Source organism: Saccopteryx leptura, chromosome 1, assembly GCF_036850995.1.
Source record: "Saccopteryx leptura isolate mSacLep1 chromosome 1, mSacLep1_pri_phased_curated, whole genome shotgun sequence".
NCBI classification, from domain to species: Eukaryota; Metazoa; Chordata; class Mammalia; order Chiroptera; family Emballonuridae; genus Saccopteryx; species Saccopteryx leptura.
Genome location: NC_089503.1, coordinates 261,058,376 through 261,082,780, shown reverse-complemented (window position 1 = coordinate 261,082,780; position 24,405 = coordinate 261,058,376). Strand labels below are relative to the sequence as shown.

Below are 24,405 nucleotides of genomic sequence, written 5' to 3'. Positions count from 1 at the left end.
AGATGCAAACCCTAGGCAAAGCTGATTTACTTGAGCCTTACTGTTCTGTCCTTCAAACTCTAGGGTCAGCTTGAGAGCAGGTTAACAACTACAATCGCAGGTCAGAGGCCACAATTATGTGTGAACCCCTCTTGTGGGGTCTTAAGCAAGGTAACTCCCTCTCTTAGCCTTGGTTTGCTCAGCTGTAAAATGGGGATAATAGTGGAACCTGCCTTAAAGAGTTGTTGCTAGAATACAATCCAGTGCATAGCAAGTACTTCATAAACCTGAAGCCTCTTCTATCCCTCCCGGCTGGGTCTAGCTCTGCCTCTGATTGAAAGCCCTCTGTCCCTGCCCTAGCCAGATAGCTCGGTTGGTTAGAACATCATCCCAAAGCACAGAGGTTACCTGTTCAATCCCCGATCAGGGCACATACAGGAACAACTCGATGTTCCTGTCTCTTTCTTTTTCCCTTCCTCTCTCATTGAAACCAATAAATAATCATTTTAGGCCCTGGACAGATGGCTCAGTGGATAGAGCATTGGCCCAGCATGCAGACGTCCCAGGTTCAATCCCCGATCAGGGCACACATGAGAAGCAACCATCTGCTTCTCTTCCCCTTCCTTTCTCCCTTCTTTCTCTCTTCTCCTCTTGCAGTCAGTGGATTCAATGGTTCGAGAGTTGGCCCCGGGGAGGTGCTGAATATAGCTTGGTGGGTCTTAGGTCGGCAACTGGCATTGAGGATAGCTCGGTTGATTTGAGCATTGGCCCCAGACGGGGGTTGCCGGTGGATCCCAGTTGGGACACTTGCAGGAGTCTGTCTCACTATCTTCCCTTCTCTCACTTAAAAAAAAAAATAAAGAAAGAAAAAAGAAAGCCCCCCTGAGGGCAGAGGCTATATTCTTAAGGGGAGGTAATTGATTGGGGTTGTTTGACTGTGTCCCTCCCCTGCTCAAAATCTCATAGACCAAAGGTAAACTCACCAGCATTCAACACCTTTGGACATCTGATCTTGGTTTGGCAAATACCTCTTTATCCTTCAAAGCCCACATCAAATGCCCTCTCCTGCAAAAAGCCTTCCCTGAACCCTCCTCTGGGTTTTCCCAGCCCCTGGCCCTCCTGCTGACCCAACTTTGATCCTACAGCTAGGGTATCTCTGCCTTGCTCTGTCTTGCTCCTCAGAATGGGGCTCTGTGAGGGTCAGTCCAGAACTGTGCATCAAGTATATGTGAGCCAGCCTGACCAGGCGTGGCACAGTGGATAGAGCGTCAGACTGGGATGCAGAGGACCCAGGTTCGAGACCCTGAGGTCGCCAGCTTGAGCGTGGGCTCATCTGGTTTGAACAAAGCTCATCAGCTTGGACCCAAGGTCGCTGGCTTGAGCAAGGGGTTACTCGGTCTGCTGTAGCCCCACGGTCAAGGCACATATGAGAAAGCAATCAATGAACAACTAAGGTGTCAAAACAAAAAAACTAATGATTGATGCTTCTCATCTCTCTCCGTTCCTGTCTGTCTGTCCCTATCTATCCCTCTCTCTGTAAAAAAAAAAAAAAAGTATATGTGAGCCCACAGGTCTGCATCTGGCCATCACCTGGGTGTGTGTGTGTGTGTGTGTGTGTGTGTGTGTGTGTGTGAGAGAGAGAGAGAGAGAGAGAGAGAGAGAGAGAGAGAAAGAGAGAGAGAGAGAGAGAGAGAGAGAGAGTGTGTGTGTGTGTGTGTGTGTGTGTGTGTGTGTGTGTTTCTCTCTGTCTGTCCCTATCCGTGTGCTGGGCCCTTGGATGAGCAGCCAGCCCACCTGAGAAAGCAGTGTCTAGGAGAGTGGGCTGAGCAGGGCCCCTTTATGAGGGAAACCTGGCTCAGCCAGGATGAACTGCGGGCATGAGCAGCCAGCCTCAGGCTCAATTACACTTCGAGATCCATCTAGGGTGAGCGGGGGCTGGGGCCCAGGGAAGAGATGAGTTCCAGTGGGAGCCCCCACCCCCGCCTTTGTGGAGGCCTTGCAGGCAGCCTTTGAGGACATACCTGAGGTTTGGCAGCGCCTGCTGGCCAGCCCCCAGGGCTGAATCAGCAGGAAGAGATTCAGGACTTCCCAGGAAAAGTGGCTCGGACCGTCATCCTCAGGGCCCAGAGAGCTAGAAGGTTCATGTGCACCTGGCTGTGACACAGTGGGCTTAGAGGGACCAAATTCTGGGGGGTAGTAGGGGACTGGAATCACCCTATTAGGGCATTCTGGGTGGGGGTGGGGGTCAGAGGGTACCCAAATGTGGGGAGAAAGCAGGGTGACTGTGGGTGTGTCAATGCTCTGTGTCATGGGCTGGCCTGTAAGGGTGCATCTGCCTGTGCGGCTTTGAAGGTTGGACAGCATCCAGTGCGTTCGTTGTGTCCAGTGCACTGGGCAAGTCAAGCCACATTCACCTTGGGTGGGGTGACTGCGTGTGGGGCTGCAATTGAGAGTGATAGTGTAGATGAATGGGTGACAAGAAGGTGGCTCCAGTGGTGTGGGAGGGAGTGTCTGACTGGGGAGGACAGGGACAGGGTGTGACAAGAACAGTGTTACCTCGGGCATGACAACAGGGTGCCTAGTGGGCCATATCCACTGTATTGCACCTGGCTGTGACTCTGGATAAAGTAGTGTATATTCCTCTGCATCCATTCAAAATGTCTGTCTGTTGTTCCCTCATCCTTGAGTCCTCCCTCTCGCCTGCCCTGACTCCCACCCCAGGCCCTTTGGTCTGGCTCAAATCCTGCCCTGGGAGGTGTCAGAAGAGTTACCTAGACTGGTGTTTTTCGACCACTGGTCCGCAGACTGGTGCCAGTCCACGAAAGAGTTAATCACCCTGATGTAGACCCTGTAATTTTCATATAACATCAGGGCAGTTAACTCTTTCACAGACTGGCACAAAATTTCTGGTGGATCGGCACTGATCCACGAACATGAAGTTGAAAACCACTGACCTAGACTGCTCTTTCTCTACTGTCACTCTGCCTCTGTTTCCACCATTAAAACCAACCATTCCCCTGACCCAACTACAGCCAGGTCTCCCCGCCAGGCTGGCTCCAGACTTAGGGGTCTGAGACTAGGTCATACCCAACTCCAAGGGCTGATGAGAGAGACAGACAGGGCTGGGGAAGTGGTGGGCGGCCACGCCAGGTCCACGAGGCCCCAATGGAGGAGCCAGCAACGTTCAGCCAGGACAGGAGGCAGGAGGGGAGGGGGCGCTAGGCTGAAGGGTTTGAACCCTGCAAAGGCTGCCACATGGGAGGGAGCAGACCCTAGTTCCATTAAATAAACACTTTGCAACGAGCCTCAGACTGTAACAGCTCCAGGGGAGTCTTTGTTATAAGAAATTGCAAACTTGCCCTGCTCTGGCACCTCCCCTTGCTCGCAATCACTCGCCAGAGACAACTCAGGATCCTTACTCAGTATTCAAAGCCCGTTCGCCTCTCTGTCGCCCTTCTGCTGCTGCTCTCCATGCCCACCTGAATTTTTCCTCCTCCAGCTTTCACATGTTTCCAGCTGCCTGGAATGCCCTTGCTGCTTTGTCACCTGGCAAACTTCTACACATCCTTCAAAACCCAGTGCCTATGTTCCCTTCTCTGGGAAACACTGCCCTTCTTCCCGGCCCATAGTGTCCCTGTTTGCTGTGTGACCCTAGGAAAGTCCCTTCAGCTGTGAAATGGAGGTAATTGTGAAATTCACCCTCCTAAAAGCGTATTTTGAACCCCAAGACAATAGATAAATATTAGGTGCCCTTAACATGAGTTAGGCCTTGGGGAGCAAGGAGAGCTTGCATCCAGTCAGCACTCAATGTGTGTTCATTTTTATCTTCCACCTCTTGGATTCTGTGGTTTTAAGACTCTCTTGTTTTAAGCATTATTCCAAGATTTTTCTCACACTCAGCTCGCTAGGAATTTTAAGAACCCCTGGTTCTAAAGTTATAGAAGTCTAAAATGCTGTTGGAGGGATCAAGGGTCTTCCTGTGCCCTGAGCTGACTTCAGGGTGGCTCAGAGCCTAGGTCTTCGGGGGCCTCATGCCCTCTGCTCCCTGCAGGCTGAGCAGTGTGGTCTGGCAGCCTCAGCTGTGGAGAGAGCGATGAGTTTACCAGGAGGCTGATGGCCAACTTTCTGGTGGGGGTGGGGGAACTCCTGGCTCATCTGCTAGAATGGGGTCACGAGGCAGTGTGAAGAGGCTCTGGGCTGGAAGCTCAGAGTGATGGCTTCTTTCTCTTGGAGCCTCAGTTTTCTCATCTGAAAATTGGGGCTAGGTGCTATCCTTTGAAGAGTTATCAGCAGATGGGGAGGACAGTCCTTGTCTGGTGCCAAGCATTTGTTTTGGGCTGGGCCCTCCACCTGGAATACGCTCCCTGATCCACTTCCCTCCAGGAGCCCCTGCTCACTCCTGGCCCAGCCACAGCGGCTGAAGAGGAGGTTTCAGGATGACGTTCACCCACCCCTGCCCACCCCAGGGAAGGAGGGCTAGCTGTCTACCCCAAACTTGTCTGCCCCAGGCCTGGCATCAGCCATGGCCCCAATACTTTCTCAATGGAAGGTATTTGACTGTGGAGCCTGACACCTCATTACCCTTGGCCTGAAAGTCAGCTTCGCCTGCTGGCTGCAATAGGAGGCCCCCCCACTCCTGCTGCTCCCCAAAACCCCAACAGACAGCCCTGAGCAGGGCTTTGTGGCAGGCGGACTCAGAGTTTGGTCACCTTGGGCAGGGTCCTGCCCCTCTGAGCCTGTCAGCTAGGGGTATAGACACAGTAAGGTCTGGATAAAGAAGACATGTCTCCTGGATCCTGAGGGGCCTTAGAGCATCTCTCCTCTCTTGTCCATCACAGCCTATCGAGGACAAGGCTGGGGTGCCAGCACCTGGGGTCTCCCAAACCTTGACTCCAGCAGAGCCTCGGGGCCCACCCTCAGAGACTGGGGCTGTTGCCCTTGGCTTTGCCATCTTCTCCCTGACTCTCCAAGCCCCACATGTACTGCCCAGGCAGGGGCAGGTGTTCCCATAAAGGGAATGGCTTAAGCAAAGGTTTGAGGTGGGAGAGGTTGGGAGTTGTCAGATGGAGAAGAGCTAGCAGGCTGTGTTGGGGTCTACATGTGAGCCTATCTCCCCGCCAAGGCTGGGCCCTCTCTAAGCCTCTAGTGTTTACACAGATGTGATGCCTCTAGATCTGGACAGGCAGACGGTAGGGTAATAGGAAGGGGTGCAAGCAGGCAGGTGGCTGAGTAGATGGGTGGGTGACAGAAGGGGAAGTAGGTGGGTGGGTATGCAGAAGGCCCAAGAATTTCATGGGCTCCCTTTCATTACTGCTTCCCAAGGGTGATCAACCAGGAAAAATGCCTCTCATCCCAGGTTCTCAACAATGCCACTTTGATGGCTTCCAGGGGCCAATATCTCCAGACCAAAGGAGTCACATGTGTGCTCAGGGAGCTGCTGGGTCATCAAGGGAGCCCCACTCCTGCTGGGATTCACTCCAGGGTCCAGGAAGCCCTTAGCCTCCTTTTTGGGGCCTCTGTTTCTCTGTCTGGAAAGTGAGGTATGATCAGAACAGTGCCTGCCCTGTGGGGTGCCAGGAGGACTCACCTAACCATGTACACAGAGCGAGAGCAAGTGATGGTTCTGCCGCCTCCAGACTGAGGGTCCTGGTGAAGTCAGATGATATCGCTTGGCCAAGGTGTGGGGCCTAGGGGAAGGCAGCTGTGGCCTCAGCTTAGGAAGTCCACAGTAGCCTCAATTCCAGCCACCTGGGGCATGCAACCCTGTCAGGGCCCCTCCTTCCCCATAGCAGCCCCAGGCACACAGCCACGTTCTGAGAAGGCCAGGGCAAGAGCTACTACTGTGTTCAGTGGTCAGGGCTGCACAGGTTCCGGCCACTCACGAGTCAGCTCTGCACACACGTGTCACAGACACACTTCTGCATGCCTCAGCCAGAGCAGGGGTGAGGGTGGGGTACAGGCCTGCGAGAGGCATATCCGGTCACTTGTGGGGGCCCTTGAGCTGTTTGCACATGAATTTGCTTGTGTGTTGGGGTCTTCTTCGGCCAAGGTATGTCTGGGTCTGGCCACCACAGCCTCCATCCTCTGCTCCCGGACACTGACACCATGAGTTAGAAATGAAGCATCTTTAATTGATTCCCTGCCCCTGACTCCCTGAGGGGTCCAAGCACCAAACATGAGAACTGTGCCCCCTAACCCCAGAACCAAAAAGCCCCTTCCCCAGTCCTTCACTGGGCCTGGACTTCCCATTTACTTCCATGACAAACCCCATAGGCTTTGTTTCAATAAATAACCCCAAGAACAAAGCTTGGGGCCTAAGACCTGATAAAACGCCCAGCTCAGTGACACACAGAGAGCTTTAGGCTGAAGGTCAGAAATCCCAAGGGATAGAATATTTGAAATCAGGGTCAAAATAAAATTGAAATCAGAGCTGACATGTAATCTGGGAGCCATTCCCTCCAGCCCCCACAGTCTCCCAGGATGCTGGTCCCACAGTCAGGATAAACTCAAACTCCAGTTAACATCACAGCAATAATTTCCTGCTTGGTTTCTCCACCACTGGAATTGACTCTGAATTCTGAGCAGGGGGCAAGGAGGGGACATCTGGAGAAGAGGAAGCAATTTCCCAGAGACAGAGGAGTCCGGAGCAAGGCAGAGGAGCATAGCTGGGGCCCAGGTCACTGCCAGGTCCTGCCCCGGCGGGTGCGGAGGGGACCCTCAGCTCTGGCCTGTGCCTGGGCCACCTCACTCATCTCCCTGCGAATGTCAGCAAGTGCTGTTGCTGGGGACTCCAGCAGCTTCTGGAAGAGGCTGGGCCTGCCAGCCAGTGGTTCCCGGCACTGGAATGTGACAGCTATGCCTGCATCAGCCTTCATCTCCCTGGAGAAGCCATCAGAGGAGCCATCAAAGCAGCGACCAATGGCAATCTCCTTGGCCAGCCTTGGACTCTGGTCAGTAACAGTGTAGACACCATAGTTGTGACCCAGAGGGTCGAGAGGGGCCAGCATGGCAAAGGTGGTTGGGTCATCAGTCGGGGCGGGTGGGGGGTGCCTGGCCAAGTAATCTCGAAGGAGCCCATTGATGGCCACACGACGACAGCTACCCTGGGGCATGATGGTTACCAGCGTCCTGTCTACTTGTCTTTGGTCAAACAACATCCCGCTGCACTTGAACTCCACGCAGGCAGCAGATGTTCCAGGGCGCTGGGGGTCTCGAATGCTGCGGACATCCCGCAACCCATAGAGCTGGCCCTGGGTGCGTGGGTGGCTGCCCCCCACGTTGTGGGAGCGTACCATGTACTCCTGCGGGCCTTGGACCTTTACCTTGAGGAAGCAAGCCCTGAACTCCTGTGGGTTGGGCCACCAGGCCAGGAGATCTCCGATCCAGGAAGCTGGCGCGCCCTCCCGGAATGGGACCACGTTGTACTCATACTTATCCGCCTCCATGCGTGCGAAGCGGAAGTGGCTGGCAGTCACTGGGGCCTCCTGGCACTCCCGCAGGCTGCGCCAAGGATATACCGGGCCATTGACTTCAGCGGAGACGCCAGGCCTGGGTTTGGCTAGGTTGATGCGGAAGCCGTTGCGTTTCAGGGCAGGGTCGTCGTGGTCGGTTCGGCGGTACCCCAGCTTGTCCAGGTAGGGCTGGGCCACGCCCACGGTGGCGGGAAGTGGGCGAGGCCGGGATGGGGCGGGTTCCAGTTCCTCTCCGCCCAGGGTAGCTGTGACAAGGGCTGTGTAGGCGTCTGGCTGGTCTGCGTCGCAGAAGGCTGGGAGGCAGGCGCCGCTGGGGCCTGTGACCACACTATCGAAACGGCCCCAGGCGCGGGGATTGGCGGAGTAACCTGGAGCTGGCTCCAGGTTGACCAGTGTGACCACCACGCCCTCTACCTGCTCGCTAGGGGCGAACTTGTCGCTAGCATAGGCGCGCACCTTCACGAAGCAGCGGCGGCGCTCCGGCACATCTAGGTTGAACAAACGCCGCTCTCGAATCTCTACATTGCCCACTAGGAAGACGCGTTCTTCGCGGCGAACCCGTGGGGCTGACGACTCCTCACGCTGGAAGCTGCTTTCCTCCTCCCACAAGCCTGTGTCAGGATTCAGCGACCATAGCTTGAGGGCCTCCACGTGGCCCGCCATGTGGATCTGGCCCGTGGCTACACGCACAGTCAGAGGCCGGGCCTGCAGCTGCTCGTTGGAGCCGGCAGCCCGTAAGTCCACCTCGAACATGCCGTAGGTGCGCAGTGGGGCCAGCTCACCATCACTGTCCACAAAGCGCAGGTCACTGGGAGCAGCAGCCGCCGAGGCGAGATCTCGAGGATCCACGAAGGTCACCCGGGCCTCCACAGCCCCTGAAAAAGGTTCTCCATTGGTTCTGTAGAAAGTTCCAGGTGGGAGGACCAGCTCGCCCAAAGGGAGCTCTTCTTCCAGATCCCCAAGGGGGAGCGTGTTGCTCTGGCTGGCATCTAAGATGACGGGGGCTTTCTTCCGCATGGCCTTGACCTCGTGGTACACACCAGCACCTCGAGGATCAAAAGGCAGGACCCTGACAGTGTCCATGAAATCGCCACTGGGCTCCACAAAAGTCACCACCAACCGCTGGGTAGAGGGCGGCACTTCAATAGTGAAATCACCCTGGTAGGAGGTAAATCCAATAGGCTCAAGGCCCAGCAGGATCTGGGCAAAGCGCAGGGGCTCCCCTGAGTCAGCAGCCACCACGCGTCCCTGGACTAGCCCCCGGGGGGGCAGACATTTCTGGCAGCCACACTCTGTCACCACCTTAACTGGAAGGATGTAGTTGGAGCAACTGATCTCCCTGCTTTCCAGGCGACGCACAGAGCAGCAACGGGAGCCTGCATCTCCACACTTGGGGCTAGAGCCTGCAGGGCTAGGGCAGGGGGTATCAAGGCAGAGACCCACATTCAGATAGGCGGGGCCACTGCCTGGCTGACTGCAGTCATCTGGGAGTTTGATGAGGTGCTCATGAGGCTGGGGGTCACAAGCTGGCTGTCCTGAGGCTGGAGATCAAGAAATTAGCCTAATCAGAGTAAGTGAAGGTCTCCATTTGAGACCAAGGATGGGGAATTGGACTGGGGTCAGCAGCTTAGTGGGGGCCTGGGATCAGACTCAGCAAGGTCCAAAATCAGTCTGACTTTGAGTCTTCTTTTGGGATTGAGTTAGGGCTTGCTGGGAGGAGGGGGCAGGCTGCTCACCAAGCACGATGAGCACGGCGGAACCTGAGTGCACGGAGCCTGCATCATTCCACGCTTTGCAGTGGTAGGTGCCTGCCTGGTCTGGGCGCAGCCCCCGCAGCTCCAGGTGGGCCCCATACCTGTGCTCTCGCTTGTCTAGCAGGGTCCCGTTGTGAAACCTGGTGGCAGGTGGGCAACACCATGGGGGCCATTGGCACAGCCCAGGGAGGGTGCAGAGCTGCTCCCTCCAGGTCTCTGAGGCACCACATATCACAAGAAATCCAACACCAAAGCAGGCACGAGGCCACTGAACATGGGGTGGGGGCACTTACCAGGAGTATTTCTTGGGCATGGGGGTGCCTGAGGCTTTGCAGCAGAAGGTCACATTCTGGCCTGCCTCTCGTACTCGGGACTCAGGGTGCTTCACCAGGTAGGGTTTCTCTGAGGGCAAAGGTGGCAAAGGGCAGGGCACTGCCTTATCCAAGCTTCTCCCAAGGACCCCTCCAAAGAGCAGGGTTCACCCTCTCCTTTCCAAGGACACCTTATTCCCCCAACTCAAGTTCACCCTACATCTGCTCAAGATGATGAGCCCCATCTTAGTGCTTCCCTCTGCAACTCCATGTCTTACCTTGTGCCTTCAATAACTGCATCACATCTCATTTCTTCCCCTAGTGACATCGCCCTAAAATATCATCCCAGTCCCAAGTGCTTGGCATCACCCCAGAACTTCCTCCCCAGTTCCTTGGTCCCCTCACCCCCTTTGCCACAAGGTGCTTACCTAACTTATGAAGAACAATAGTGACCACAGCTGATATGGAGCTGTTGGCCTGGGCCTGGGCCACACCAGCAGAGAAGCCATCCATTTGGGCACTGACGTTGGTCTGGCTGCTGGCACAGACTCCAGGCATATGAAAGGTTCCATGGGCATCACTGGTAACCACAGTACCAGGCCAGTCTCTCAGGAAGATTCTGGCCCCTGGCAGCGGTTGACCAGATGAGGTGACCACTGAGCCCAGGAGGACGTGATTGGGGCATCTGCATGTGTTGGGGCTGCACCCTGGGGGACACAGGGAGAACAGAGGGGCACAGGGGTCTACACAGCAAAGGTGTCTCAGCATAACCCTGCTTGGAACAGCCCCTAGTGTGAGGGGGAACATGGGGCTGACTGTTAGGGCTGAGCAGGGAGAGACCCGAGGACCAGAGGGGCAAGATGACTTGGAGAAGGGGATAGAAGAGGTGACTTTCACAGGACCAAGGGGCTCCTTCCAACACGAGAGAAAATGTCCAGGTGGGGGCTGGGGACCAGTGAGGGGATGGGTCTTGGGCCCAGAACATCTCCCTCCCTTCCCAATCCTGCGGTTTCTCCATAAAATGGAAAATTCCACTGGAAACTTCAGGGCAGAGCCAGGCAGGGTAGGGTGGGGACCCCACCACCGTATTGGCCACCATGCTCCCCCACCTGGCTGCAGGCTCTGCCGGCAGTCTCCAGACCGTGTTTGTGGAGCCCAGGCCGGATCGGAATTTCCAGTCGCCTCCTGGCTGGCCTGGTGTCTGGCCCTGGGAGGGCCTGAGTAGCATGTCTGCCAGGGTGTAAGCGCGTGCCCGCGTGGGTGTAAGGGACAGGCGGGGGCTGCAAATGCCGAGTGTGTAGACCTCAAGTGTGTGAGCCGGCTTCTCTGTGTGTGTCTATGTCCACCAGGGGAAGCGACCCCCTCAGAAGTGCCAAAACTGGATACGACCCCGGGGCGTTCACCCGTCCAGATGTACACAAGAAGGGGGGCCCAAAAGGAAAGGAAGGACCAATCTTGTGAACCAAGTTGGGGCCCTCCAGACCCTGCTCCTGCACTCAGGCCCCGCCTCCTTCCTCCAGACCCCGCCCACAAGGCTACCACCTAGCCCCTCCCTTCTGAGTTTCTCCCTCAACTGGCCCCGCCCCCTGAAAATTCAGGACCCGCCCCCCTACCTGAACACCGAGGTCGCACACACTTCTGCACCTCCAGGGGACGCCCAGGACAAGTATCGCCAGTAGGGCTTGGGCACAGGCGGCGGCGCAAACGACGACCTGGCCCGCAGCTCCTTGAACAGGGACCCCACGGGCCCCATGAGCCCCATGCGGCCTCTGCGGGAAGAAAGGTTGGGGAGGGTCAGGCTACCGCTCACCCTAGGGACTGCGCCTTGGAAATCTGGTGACAATGTGGGACCGGAGGACGCCCCCGCCACGTGTACCCAAGGGCACTCCAAGCAGAAGTCCTATCCACTGCTTCCACCAGTTCTCCCCCAGGCGCACCCGTCGAAGGTGCAGTTGAGGTACCTTTCTGTCACCCCGGTAAACTCTCCAATGTTAGCCTGCTGTTCTGCGTTTCGCACACATTTAATAGGCTCAAAACACACCCCAACAGAATTGGAGCTGTTACAGATGAACAAATGAGCGCAGCGAGAGGTAGATACTCTTGGGTGCCCCTTCCTGCCACCACCTGGAACCCCAGCTATTCAGAGCCTCTCCCTTCTAAAGCCCTGCCCCTATCGGGCCCTACCCTCTGCTAAGGTCATCCTCCTAAAGCAGTGGTCCCCAACCCCCGGGCCGGGAACCGGTACCAGTCCGTGGGCCATTTGGTACCGGTCCGCAGAGAAAGAATAAATAACTTACATTATTTCCGTTTTATTTATATTTAAGTCTGAACAATGTTTTATTTTTAAAAAATGACCAGATTTGCCTGACCCGTGGTGGCGCAGTGGATAAAGCGTCGACCTGGAAATGCTGAGGTCGCCGGTTCGAAACCCTGGGCTTGCCTGGTCAAGGCACATATGGGAGTTGATGCTTCCAGCTCCTCCCTCCTTCTCTCTCTCTGTCTCTCCTCTCTCTCTCTCTCTCTCTCTCTCTCTCTCCCTCTCCTCTCTAAAATGAATAAATAAAAAATTTTTAAAAAAAATTAAAAAATGACCAGATTCCCTGTTACATCCGTCTAAGACTCACTCTTGGCGCTTGTCTCGGTCACGTGATACATTTATCCGTTCTACCCTCAAGGCCAGTCCGTGAAAATATTTTCTGACATTAAACCGGTCCATGGCCCAAAAAAGGTTGGGGAATCACTGCCTAAAGAACCCCGCTTCTCCCTAGCCACGCCCAGGTCCCTGGCATCCTCCTCAACATCTTTTATTCAGGCCCCACCTACCTGGAACCCCACGGGTCTCCCGATTTCCCCCCCCACACCCCCTCATACAGGCCCCGCCCCCCCAGCTCTGTCCTCACCCAGCGGGCAGCGGAAGCGCACGTGGTAGTTGGAGCAGCGGCGGCCGCGGGGCTGCTCGCGGTTGAGGCACCAGAAGCCGCGCGTGGGGTTCAAGTGCACACGCTCGCCGACGGTGGAAGGCAGGGCCCAGTCCGTGGTGCGCGCCTCCAGCGCCAGCGGTCGCGGGCACACGCGCGCCGGCCCGTAATAGAAGCGGATGGCAGCTAGGCTCTCGAAGTCACCGTCGCCGCCCGGGTGGTCCACGTTGAACCAGGATGTCCACTCGCTAGCTTCTGCGGGCACCATAGGCGCTGGGACTCGGACCAAAGCCTGTCGGGCCCCACCTGCGTGGTACGGGCCTTGCATGCAGTCTAAGCACGAACCCTCCTTCCTCCTCAACCCAAAGAGAGAGGGCTAGCACAGCCTGTCAAAGGCCAACGGTCCCTTATTCAGAGCCCTTAAGGGCAGAAGCTGTGAAGGGGTCACCGGGAGGTTAACCTGTTACCCACTGCCTGAGCTGGTGCTTCAATGAAGCCAGAGATATTGCCACTGTCTCACCTGTCCTCACCTTCAGAATTCAGAACCCCTGAGGTGTGAGGAGATACAAAGGCAGCTGGAGAAGCCGGCCAGACACAAGCCCTAGCTGTGTCACTAGAAGCTCCCGGTTAGCACCAGCTCTGGCGTTGCTCACTGCCTGGCTGAACTCAGCACAGGTGGGAAGGGACTGGCCCCTATATTAATCCCCCAGAGAGAGCTCACCCCTTTTCTGCTTCAAGAGCAACCAAACAGAACTTCCCTGACCCAGGTTCCAGAACTTGTGCTTTCCTGAGTGGTCCGGACATGTGGCCCAACATACCACCACCACTCCTCCTCAGTTTCCTCCTTGACAAACTGGACTCTCACCTCCCTGCTCCTTAAACTTAGACCTCTTGGGGCTCCACTTCCAGGGGCTGTCATGTCCAGAGACCAGAATGATTCTGGGCTCTTCACCCAGCTTGTGTCCCTCCTCATATGTCCTCACAAGCCAGAGCTCACACAATAGTCCATAGCAGAACCAAGACCGAGACCCTGGATAACTCACCTTCCCAATCCTCCAGGGCTAGCGTGGACTGACTAGGGTGCAGTGAGGGACCTTCAAGGCCCCACATGGTCTCCATGGGCTCCTCAATGGGGGTGGTGCCTGTGGAAAGGGTGAGAAGTAGGGGAAGGAAGAAGTGCTGATGGGGAATCCTGTGAGCTCTTTTTATGCACGGTGCTGCCATGATCATCACTACTTCACAGGGGAGAAAACTGAGGCTTTAGAAGCCAGAACCAAGCCCTTGCCCACCCCAAGGACTGCTGCACCCCTTCCTCCAGGAAACCTCCCTCTGACACCACAGCCCCAACTCAGTGGGCCTTGGAAGTCTGTCTACCCTGCTGCCCTTACCAAGTTCTCTCCCTAGGTGTATTCTGCCCTCAGGTTGAGCTGCATTCCCCTTTGTCCATTTATTTGCCTGTTGGACATTTTTCCCTCACTCTACCTTCCATCCCTGCACTTGGGGCCCACCCTGCCATCAGGAGGTCTTTGGAATTGAGCCTGAGTCTCAAGTGGTCTCAAGTTGTCTAAGATAGTTGGGCTGGGCAATGAATTTACCAGTCCCTTTCCTCTTGAAACCTTAGTTTCCTCGCCTGAGAAATGGACCCAATTCCCTCCTCTGGAATTGAGTGTTCCAGATATAAGACTTTCTATTCTGAATGGCAGGTGTGTGTGGAAGAGGGAGGAGTTAGGTTAGAGGGTCTAGTACTGGTTGATCCAGGGCCCAGATGTTGAGGCTGAGATTGAAATAGGTACCCTGATATCACCTGGCACCCAGAAGAGCCTAAAGTTCATATCCACACTCCGGGTGCCCCTACATCTCTTAGAGGAGAGAAGAGAATGAGAACGTTTCCCTCCCCACCTCAGGCAGCCCTGAGCTGTCTTCCTGGTGCCTTGCCACTCCCTCTACCCCCTAGCTGGCAAAAGGAACCCAGGCCTGGGGAAGCGAGTGGTCCCTTGGTTCTCTATCCAGGCGCTGCTTCATGCCAGGCCTGCTACCAGACGTTGGGGCGCTTAGGGGGCTAGGCTGGGGCCTGGGGTCACCTCACCTTGGGTCCCCGCCAGGTGCGCGGCGGCGACACAGAGGCAGAGAAGTGGCGGCAGTGATGCCATGGCTGGGTCCGAGGGTCCGAGGGAGGATGCGGACTCCGTCGCGCGCTTAGGTCGGACTCTCCGCGGGTCTGGCGGCCGCTGGACCTGAGATTGGGGGCGGGACGCGACCGCAGGCCCCTCCCAGCCCAGGCCCCGCCCCGTTCAGGCTGAGCTCCTTTGCCCTGGGTGACTTCGGTGCGTGAGCAACAGATCTGGGTCGCCCCCCTCAATGCGTCAGGCTGTGCCTCCGCCCTCAGGCTGGCCTACGTCCCCCTGTCGCTGGCTGGAAGTCCCTCCCTCCACCCATTATCCATCCTTCACGTTGGGTCCCAAGCTGCCTTTGGGAAGTGCCTCTTGGAATAGGACCTGAAGCTGCTCGAACCTTCACGCTTTAGGCGGCCAGAAATCCTCCATCGAGTCGAACTTCGAACCTATAGCCTTAGACAATACTAGCAAGCTAGAAGTCCCTGAATCTACCCTTTACGGAGATCAGTAGGAAGTCCCACTCTGCGTCTGCCCTCCAACCCTCCCGCCTTGGGCCGTCTCGGAACCAGTGGGAAGTCCTTCCCCGAGTCTGCCCACCCGCGGCACACAGAGGAGGCAAGACCAGGAGGTGGTAGGATGTCTGTTTATTGGCTCATGTCCAAGCTGCGTGGGCGCAGGTGGCGGTCACAGCGCCGTCACGCAGTCGGTGCCTGTGTACCCCGGCAGGCGCAGAGCAAACTTTCTGCGCACTTCGTCAGGCACAAACCTCCCAGCCACAAAGTGGTGGCGTCCAGAGAAGCGGCAGGCGCAGCGCTTCGGCGCTGCCAGTGATACCAGCACGTCGGGCCGTAGCCCATCCTCGGAGTCAGCGCCTGTTTCTGCGTCCCAGCCTGAAGAAGGAGGGATGGGAGGGGGGTTCAGGAGCTGGGTGCGAGATCAGGACCCTCAGATGAAAGTCCTGTGCCCCACTAGCCTCCCCATAGAACTGAGCCTCCATCCTCAGACCAGTCTCTTCCCCTCCTTGGAAATGTTTTCCCCTCCCCCTCTGGCCAGAGCCCCCATACTTTTCTGCCCCTCCTCCCATCTTGCTACCCAATCTTTCTCCTCCATCTGATTCAGCCTCTGCCTTCAGACTACATCATTTTCACCTGCTTCCCTTTCACAATGAGACCCATGCTTCTTCCAGTGTTTATCCCCCTATCTCCCTCCTTATCAAGCCTGAGCTACCCCACTTAGACTAGAGGCTTTTTCCACCCAGACTTCCCAGCCAGCCTCCCCTCTCTGACTAGATCTCCACTTAGAGGACAGACTTACCTTCATCCTCAGGCAAGCCTCTCCTATCTGACCTCTTTGCCCCAAGTTCTTGCCTCTGATAGAAAGTGCCCCCTTTCCCACTGAACTTGAGCACCCATTGTACTCCCTTGACTAGATACTCCTTCCTCTGATCTGACACCCCTGCCTTCATCCTTGCACTAGCTCTTGCCTTTTCACTGGGCAGGACCCCACCACCTCACTCATTGGGTCATAACCTCTGCCACCCCTCAAATGACCCTCCACTCTCAGACCCTCCACTCTCTTGCCTTCTCTCCTGCTTCTGGCTGTAGTCTGAAACAGCTAACTAAAAGCCTCCTCATTCTGACTTTAATCCTTCTCTCTCCGATCCTGACCTCCACCATCATACCAAACAGCCCACCTCATAGCCACCCAAGCCCTGTCTTCAGCACCCTGCTGAGATGGCTCTGAGGTATTGCAAGCCAGGGGACATCCCTCTGAGTTTGGCCACCTGTGGAGGTTCCCACTGGCAGGAGGCTGTTTGTTCTGCCCGTGGCCTAATGGCTCCAACAGGCATGGGGCGGCAGAGGAGGCCAGGATGGGCGAGGCTTTTGCAGAGTGAGCTCACATCTGCCGTCTGCTGGGGGACTGGAGAGGGAGGGGATGGGGGACGGGACGGGGGACGGGGGGGGGGGCGGGACACACGACTAGGCCAGGATCACCTGGGTAACAGCCTTGGTTTTCCCCATCTGAGGAATGGATGTGACCATCTGCCACACACACCATGAATAATCCATCCACACTGGGGAAAATGAGGCTCAGAGTGGCCCAGACAACAGAAGCTGGAGCACAGGGAGGCCCCCTGGTCCCCCAGCCCCTCACACGCATTGCCCCCCCCTGGTCCCCCAGCTCCTCACACACATCCCCCCCTCCACCTGGCATGCCTGAGGGAATGTCCAGGCTCACGAGGGGGATGGACAGCAACTTGAGTGTGGCCAATGTACGGGTGCAGGGGCCCCCGATCTCATGGGGCTCCACGCCAGGGCCCAGCACGGCATCCACCACCAGCCCATAGGCATTGTTGATGAGCTGGACCTGGGAGGGCAGACAGGGTAAGGGGCGGCCTTGAGGTACCACCCACACCTGCCACTCAGTTGCTGAGGACCACTGACCTCTGTGGGCAGATAGGACAGGAAGGGGATGTCCATCTTCTCACACTGGGTGGTCAGGTCCCGGTGCAGTGGGTCCAGTGAGCGTGTAGGGTAGAAGATTGTTGGTTCGTATTCCTGGGGGGCAGGAAGGGGTCAGTGTGGGGGTTGCCTGTGCTCCTACTAGGCTCTGCTAAGCCCCCAGGCTTGGTACCAGGCAGCAGACCCTGCCTGAGGCAAGCACTGGACATATTCTGTAATATTTCCAGCCTCAGTGTTCCCCTAGGACTCTACCAAGAGGAAGCAAGTTCTTCAGGACAGGGTGGGGGGTGACCCTAGGAGGGCCATGGGGTCCTTGCTACTCACAAATACCCGCAGGTGCCGGGCACAGACCAGCCCCACTGCTCCGTTCTGCTCCGGGCCACACACGACCAGCACCATCCTCTGCTTCCGGGATAGAGCAGGCAAGGGGAACACCTGGCAGTGGGCACAGCAAAGGCAAAGGCACAGCACTTGGAATTCTTCCTAGCTCAGGTGGGAATACTGAGGCCCCAGGTAGAGAAAGGGGCTTGGGCTTGGAGACAATAGACTAGGACAAAAGAAGGGGCATTCTGGGTGAGGGGTGGCCCTTGTGGGGCCTCAGATTCCTCCTTGGAGATGCAGATTCCTTGCCTTGGGATCTGCCAAGCCAGAACAGGAAAGTGTACCTCCTGCCACCATCAAGAGCCTGGACTGTGGTTTGTTTATTCTCAGCCTGAGTTGCAGACATTCTTCCACTTTTTTCTACTGCAGTAGATGCCCTTCCCTTGCCCATTTTCCAGGACTCAGGCCCTCCCACAGGCCCCAAAGTTGGTGAAGGAAGTACTTTTCCAACCTGCCATGCCCTGTCTCCCCCTCTTCCTCTCCATCAGCCTCTGTCTTCACCTCCCTGTCTCTCTGTATCTCTTAGACTCTCTCTGTGTCTCTCCCTATCAGTCTCTCTCCATCTAGCCTGTTTCTGTCTTTGTCTCTTTGTCTCAGTCTCTATCTCTTAGAATCTCTGTCTCTGTAGGCCTGTGTATCTCTTTCTTTAATACAGGAGTTAAGCATGCTGATGTCAGAGTCCCAGCCTAACCTGAAACTGTGTCAAGCCTCAGTTTGTGTCTATTAAGTAGAAGTGACAACAGCTCTGACAGGCCCATGGGGCCTCTCCCTGGCTCCACAAGGCCTGTCCATACTCTAACTTCCAACCACACAGAGGGGAAGTTATTCTATTTTCAATCTCCTCCCATGGTCTCAGTGATGTCCTGAATACTGACCCTGACTATGCTTGTGACCCACTACATCATATTCAGAGTCAGGAAAGGTGACACTGGCTGGCTGGCTGGGCCTAAGGGTCTTCTGGACAAACTTGGGGCTTTCAAGGTAAAAACTGGATGGTCACCAAAGACCAGGCAAGAGTCTATTACACTGCCATTGCTTCTGTGGCTTAGATTTTCACCATTTCCTTCTTTGAGCACTGCATTCAGGATATGTTTCATTTGGAAATAAGAACATTTAAGAGTTAAAAAAACTGAGTCCACATAAAGAAAAATATTGAGTTTTTTTAAAAGTATATAGTGATGCCCTGGCCAGGTAGCACAGTTGGTGAGAGCATCATCCCCATATGCAGAGGTTGTTGGTTCAGTCCTCGGTCAGGGCACATACACACAGTTCGATGTTTCTGTCTCTCTCTCCCTTCCTCTAAAATCAATTAAATAAATTTTAAAAAAAAGTATACAGTGGTAATAAGAAGAGGAAGAAGGGGAGGAAGAGGAGAAGGGTTACATGCTGAAGCCCTGACTCTATCAGGCACTTAAAAAAAAAAAAGATTTTATTAATTGACTTTTACAGAGAGGAGAGAGAGAAAGAAGAAGGGGGGGAGCAGGAAGTATTAAATCGTAGTAGTTGCTTCCCATATGTGCTTTGACCGAGCAAGCCCAGGATTTCAAACCAGCAACCTCAGCATTTCAGGTCAAATGCTTTATCTACTGCACCACCACAGGTCAAGGTATCAGGAACTTTTCTTTCTTTTCTTCTTTTTTTTTTTAATGATTTTATTTATTCATTTTAGAGAAGGGGGGAGAGAGGGGGGAGAGAGAAGGGGGAGGAGCAGGAAGCATCAACTCCCATATGTGCCTTGACTGGGCAAGCCCAGGGTTTTGAACTGGCGACCTCAGTGATTCAGGTCGACGCTTTATCCACTGCACCACCACAGGTCAGGCGGTATCAGGAAATTTTCTAAGGAGTTTATATTTATTAACCAGTGTCAGTTTATTATCCTGTTCAGAGGTAACATGGGGCAAAGCATGAGATCATAATATCATCATTGCTATTAGTCTCCAGTCCTTGTAGATACCTCAAGGGTAGGGGGTTTGCCCCAGAGCCAGACACAGCTATGCTTCCCACCCCCCTGAGACCCTGCTCAGGCCACTCTCTGCCCCGAGCATCAGTTTCCTCACCTGTGACACAAGGTTGTTTGGTGATATTCAGACTGTGGGAGCTGACATTTTCCATGCCCAAGACCCAGGAGGTGGCAGAGACAGGTGGTCATGTCTGCACCTCAAGGGCACCAGACCCATCTATGCGGCAGCCTCAGTCTCGGTTCTGACCCTCACCGAAACCCTGAGTCGTGGGTCCCTGCTTGGCTTGGCCCAGTGATGAGCTGCTCTGGGCCCGTTTCTCTATCTAAATGATAGGCTGGGGTGGTCCCAAACAAAGAGAAGCTTCTTGAGGGCTAGACCATCTTGGCCATAGGAGTCATGCAGCTAGGCCTCAACTTTGTGGGCTGGCTGTCCGGCTGGGGTCAAGGTCAAGGGTCAGGGGTTTGGTACCTTGGTCACAGCCACAGCACTAGCATGGCCATATAACTCCACCAGCTGCTGCCGCCCAAAGCGATAATCCTCCAGTAGCTCCCGCTCCAGAGCAGCTGCCTCCTCGGTACTGGGAGACAGAGAGGAGAGAGATGCTTAGAGACACAGAGATGGAGACAAAGGTTCAGATGGAGTCCAAAATGTTCCATCAAAGTTCTGAGCCAGTCTCTGATGCCCCCCTCACCCCTAACCTGTTTTCGTAGTCGATGCGCACGCGACTGAATGGAACCTGGAGGTAGGAGGTTTGAGTCAAAGCCTGAGGTGCGGGCGCCCTCTGGTGATCGAAGAATTGTGTGGTGGCACGTATTGGTTCTGTTCTTCCAAAGTGTGGGAGATTGATCCCTACTCAGAGCTCCCAGCCCCCAAAGTGAGAGGAACCCAAGAGAAATGGAGCTTGAAGGACTTTGATGGGGGCGATGGGTGGATTTCAGGCAAGGGAAACCACAGTTTGAGCTCTAGAATTCTGGAGGGGGCTGACTGGTCTAGGGGTGCTTGGGGTAGGTGTGTAAAGGCTGCAGAGGCGTTTAATAGCTCACTCAGGGAGGTGAATGTGACCCCTCTCCAAAGACAGTGGTAAAATTCCAATAATTGTGCCTAGAGAGATGGGGCTAACTTGTTTGAGGCAAAGCTCTGCTATGGAGTTGACTCACTGGAGTGACTGGGGTCCATTTCATCTTACTGAGCCTTGCCTCTTTCTTTGCAAAAGTGAAAAGCAGGATGGGCTACATCAGGGGTAGTCAACCTTTTTATACCTACAGCCCACTTTTGTATCTCTGTTAGTAGTAAAATTTTCTAACCACCCACCGGTTCCACAGTAATGGTGATTTATAAAGTACAGAAGTAACTTTACTTTATAAAATTTATAAAGCAGAGTTACAGCAAGTTAAAGTATATAATAATACTTATCAAGTACTTTATGTCAGATTTTTGCTAAGTTTGGCAGAATAAATCTTTATAAAACAACTTACTATAGTTAAATCTATCTTTTTATTTATACTTTGGTTGCTCCACTACTACCCACCATGAAAGCTTAGAATGCCCACTAGTGGGCGGTAGGGACCAGGTTGACTACTACTGGGCTACATGATTTTTGAAGGCCAGTTCAAAATGCAAATATGGGGCTCCTTGTTCAAAAACTAAGAATTTCAAGCCTGACCAGGGTTGACCTGGGATGCTGAAGACCCAGGTTCGAAACCCCAAGGTCGCTGGCTTGAGCATGGACTCACCAGCTTGTGCATGGGATCATAGACAAGATCCCATGGTCGCTGGCTTGAGCAAGGGGTCACTGGCTCAGCTGAAGCCCCCCAGACAAGACATGTATGAGAAAGCAATCAGTGAACAACTAAGGTGCTGCAACTATGAATTGATGCTTCTCATTTCTCTCCCTTCCTGTCTGTCTCTGTCTCTTGCTTAAAAAAAAAAGTTCAGGATGGTGATGGCATAGTGTTAAACCAAGTGTTGGGCCTTGGTAACAGCAGGAACCCAGCTAGCCCTGGCTTAGGGGTTTTCCAAGGGAGCTGGGCTTGGTGGCTGCAGAGAGGAAGAGCTGAATTTGAAGATCAGGTGTTCCTTACTCCAGAATCAGGAGTTGGGGAGTTGGGCAGCTAGGCAGGGGGGTCTGCGGCCTGATGCTTGCTTCCCCTAGGCAGAACCTACCCCCAGCTCAGCAGACCCTAGAAAGGGTAATAATAATAATAATAACAATAATAGAAGCAGACTCAGAGTTGGAAGAACATCAAACAACTCAGAGAAGCCAAGTGGCTTGCCCAGGGTCATGTAAGAAGCAAGTGGGAAAACTGATACTTCCACCCTTGGTGTCTGTCTCCAGGGCCATGGACAGAATGTGAACAAAGCAGCAGAGGACAATCTTCAAAAACAGAGGTTTGGGATGAATCTTTGATTCCCTCAATTCTGTGAGTAGGAAACCACAACTTTCCAGCCTATTTGCAGTGTGACTGGGCCAAGGAGTATGGGGGCAGAAATGCGAAATGAAGACTGCTGTGACATGCAGAGTCAGGGAGGGCTTCCTGGAGGAGCTGGCCTGGAACACTATAGGAGGTAATTCAGGTGGCAAGATCAGAGAGGGTCAGGGCCTCTTGGTGGGAGTGAGCTTAGCAGGTTCAAGGGACCGAAGGGAGGCTGGTGTGGTTGGAGCAATAAAACTGAGAAACTGGGGCATGAACACACTTTGGGGGCCCAAGCAAATGGGGAAGATGAAAGCAGAGGACAAGGAGGTCACATGCCCTGAAACCCCAGCAACTAGAGCCAGATTCAACCCTCAGTTTGTCTTCAGCCAATGTCAGATGAGACTGAAGTATCAGGTGGGGAAAGGAGCTCACAGTGGGGCCAAATGAAGTATACCTCCACCTCTCCCCCACCCCCAGCAGGGCAGGTGGGCTCAGCTCCTGGGAAGGTTATTTGAAAATGTGGCTTCTCTGCCTTCATCTTGTTACAGATCTGGCTTCAACCCTCACTAGAGGCTGAGGAGGGGGGCAGATGAGGACGGTGGAAGGACCATCCATTCTTCTTTTTTTTCCTTTGTCCCAAAGTTTTGGCCTCTGGTCACCACTCAGAACATTATCTTCCTGCCGAACTGGTCATTAGAGTGATAATACGGACTCCATAGGAAAAGGGCGGTCCAGGCAAGGATCCTGAGGTGGTGACTATAGGTGGGGCTTGAATGGGAATTAGGGCAGTGCCATTGTGCGACTGGGGAGGGGGCTCGGTTATGAGGGTGCCTCTTGCTTCCCCCACCTACCTCCCAGATAAGGGCTGTGAAGCCTGGGATTTGCCCGCCAGCCCCTGAAGGGCTAGCAGACCTGGTTTCAAAGGGCATTAGGCTTGACACTTCCAAAATGCATCCAGGAAGGGGCTCTTTGGGAGATGAAGCCATGAGGCCAAGATACCCATATCAAACCCTCCCTGTGCTCTCAGCTCTGTGTCTCTTCACTCTCACCACCCTCATGCATCTCCCACCAGCCTGCCATTACTGTCCCCCTGGCTGCCTACAGCAGTTTCATGTCATACTCCCACAAATTCCCCAACACTAGCCATGGGCTTTGAAAATTTGAACACCCGATCACATCACCCTTGATGCAAACCTTAAGGCTCTCCAGTATTCACAGAATATTCAAATCTCTCATCACATCTACATACACCCCTTTATGTCTCCAACCTCGCTGCCTCTTCCCCTTCACTGTGTTCCACTCCCACCCACCTCACAGAGCCCATCACTCTTCAATTGACGTTTGAGGCACCCCACTGCTCTCCATACCAGTTGAAGCCATAGCTTGTTTCTGGAACATTCATCTCCCCCTGCCTACGATGTGCTAGGTGTTTAGGCTGAATCTGGATATCAGCCAGAATCCAGACATCAGGCAATATCTGCCCTGAGAAGAGGAGCTGATTGACAGTGGGCAGGTGTCAAACAAGTGGCTGTGGAACAAATCTGGTTTATAGTGAGGACCATAACCCTGTTTGGGGTCCCATGTCACACAGGATGACTCAGAACAAGGAATGAGCGAGCCACAGCTGCCAGACAGTTCTAGACCCTTGGCAAGTGGCCCATGTGTTCAAAACTCGCCCTAACCTTGACTCAGGGAGTGGCATTCCTCCCCAGTCCTGTTCTTTCTCTGGACAAGGTGTTAACTACAGGTGGACAACCATGGAGGAATATAAGATTTTTAGGAGCTGAGAATAAGAGTTCAGATGGGAAAGGGCAGTTGGGGGTCCAGAGTCCCTGGGAGATGGAAAGGGGAGGTGTGCTCTGGTCCGGGTAAGGTGTGATGGGGAAGCAGCAGTGCTGATGCATAATTCATGAGGGGCGGGGCTTCTAAAGATGCAGTTTCTTTGGCAATGCAGCTTCTGAGGCATGGGCAGCCCAAGGCTGTCTTTCCAGTGAAATGCAGGGTGGGCCTCACATACTTCTTACCCCACTACCCCTTTCAGCCACACCCCTACCATGGAGTCCCAAGTATCCTTATCCCGGCTGACCTGAGAAAACGCCGCTCCTCCGGCGCCTCCGCTGAGTCCCGGCTCGCCGCACCGCTCATGGCCCCTAGGTAAGCCTGTGCTTGAGTGGCCCTTGCAGGCCCCCGCCCTTTTAAGCTTATCCCCAAGCAGGCCCCGCCCCCAGCCAATCAGAAAACGCCGCGAAGGCGCTGCACGAGGCCATTGGTCAGTGGGTGCAGGACGACTTAACCCTTTTTTGTGCTAGAAGAGCTGCTGCAGGCATGTAAAGATGCCTACCGATACCCATACTGGCAGGAAACGAAGTCTGAAGGGGCAAAAGTGGGTCATGATGGGTAGGTCATCCCTACTATGGGATCCTTGCCTGGGAGTAAGGGGATGTACTTCTACTGCCCACTCCTGCCACTGGTCTGCTCCCCTCCAGGCTCTTAGCCATCCCTGTGTTCTGGTGAAGCCTAGAGAGATGGACTGTAGTCAAGCAGGACTTCAACAGAGGTAGGACAGTCAACACATGTTTGGGAGTCCATCCTGGTAGTGGATTTAGGAACAGCTTCTGGGTGTTTTTTGAGGCCAACCA

General features: G+C 54.6%; 2 protein-coding genes across 3 annotated transcripts; both read right to left on the bottom strand.

The window, feature by feature from the left end:
* Nucleotides 1-6,215: 6,215 nt before the first annotated feature.
* On the bottom strand, nt 6,216-14,596 carry CILP2 (cartilage intermediate layer protein 2). Its single transcript, XM_066361082.1, has 8 exons — nt 14,521-14,596; nt 13,478-13,576; nt 12,417-12,689; nt 11,130-11,285; nt 9,945-10,223; nt 9,499-9,607; nt 9,188-9,345; nt 6,216-8,992 (listed from the first exon to the last, which is right to left on the bottom strand). The coding sequence occupies exons 1-8, from the start codon at nt 14,582-14,584 to the stop codon at nt 6,657-6,659; spliced, it is 3,474 nt and encodes a 1,157-aa protein (XP_066217179.1). The 5' UTR covers nt 14,585-14,596; the 3' UTR covers nt 6,216-6,656.
* A 583-nt stretch (nt 14,597-15,179) lies between these two features.
* Nucleotides 15,180-23,951, bottom strand: YJEFN3 (YjeF N-terminal domain containing 3). 2 transcript variants are annotated; one of them, XM_066361080.1, is made up of 6 exons: nt 23,853-23,951; nt 19,821-19,929; nt 17,335-17,445; nt 16,993-17,106; nt 16,756-16,915; nt 15,180-15,438 (listed from the first exon to the last, which is right to left on the bottom strand). In XM_066361080.1, exons 1-6 carry the CDS (start codon nt 23,909-23,911, stop codon nt 15,233-15,235), a joined length of 759 nt encoding a protein of 252 aa, XP_066217177.1. In that variant the 5' UTR covers nt 23,912-23,951; the 3' UTR covers nt 15,180-15,232. The 2 variants fall into 2 exon arrangements, with proteins under 2 accessions (XP_066217177.1, XP_066217178.1); XM_066361081.1 differs by having other exon boundaries at nt 16,765-16,915.
* Nucleotides 23,952-24,405: the final 454 nt, after the last annotated feature.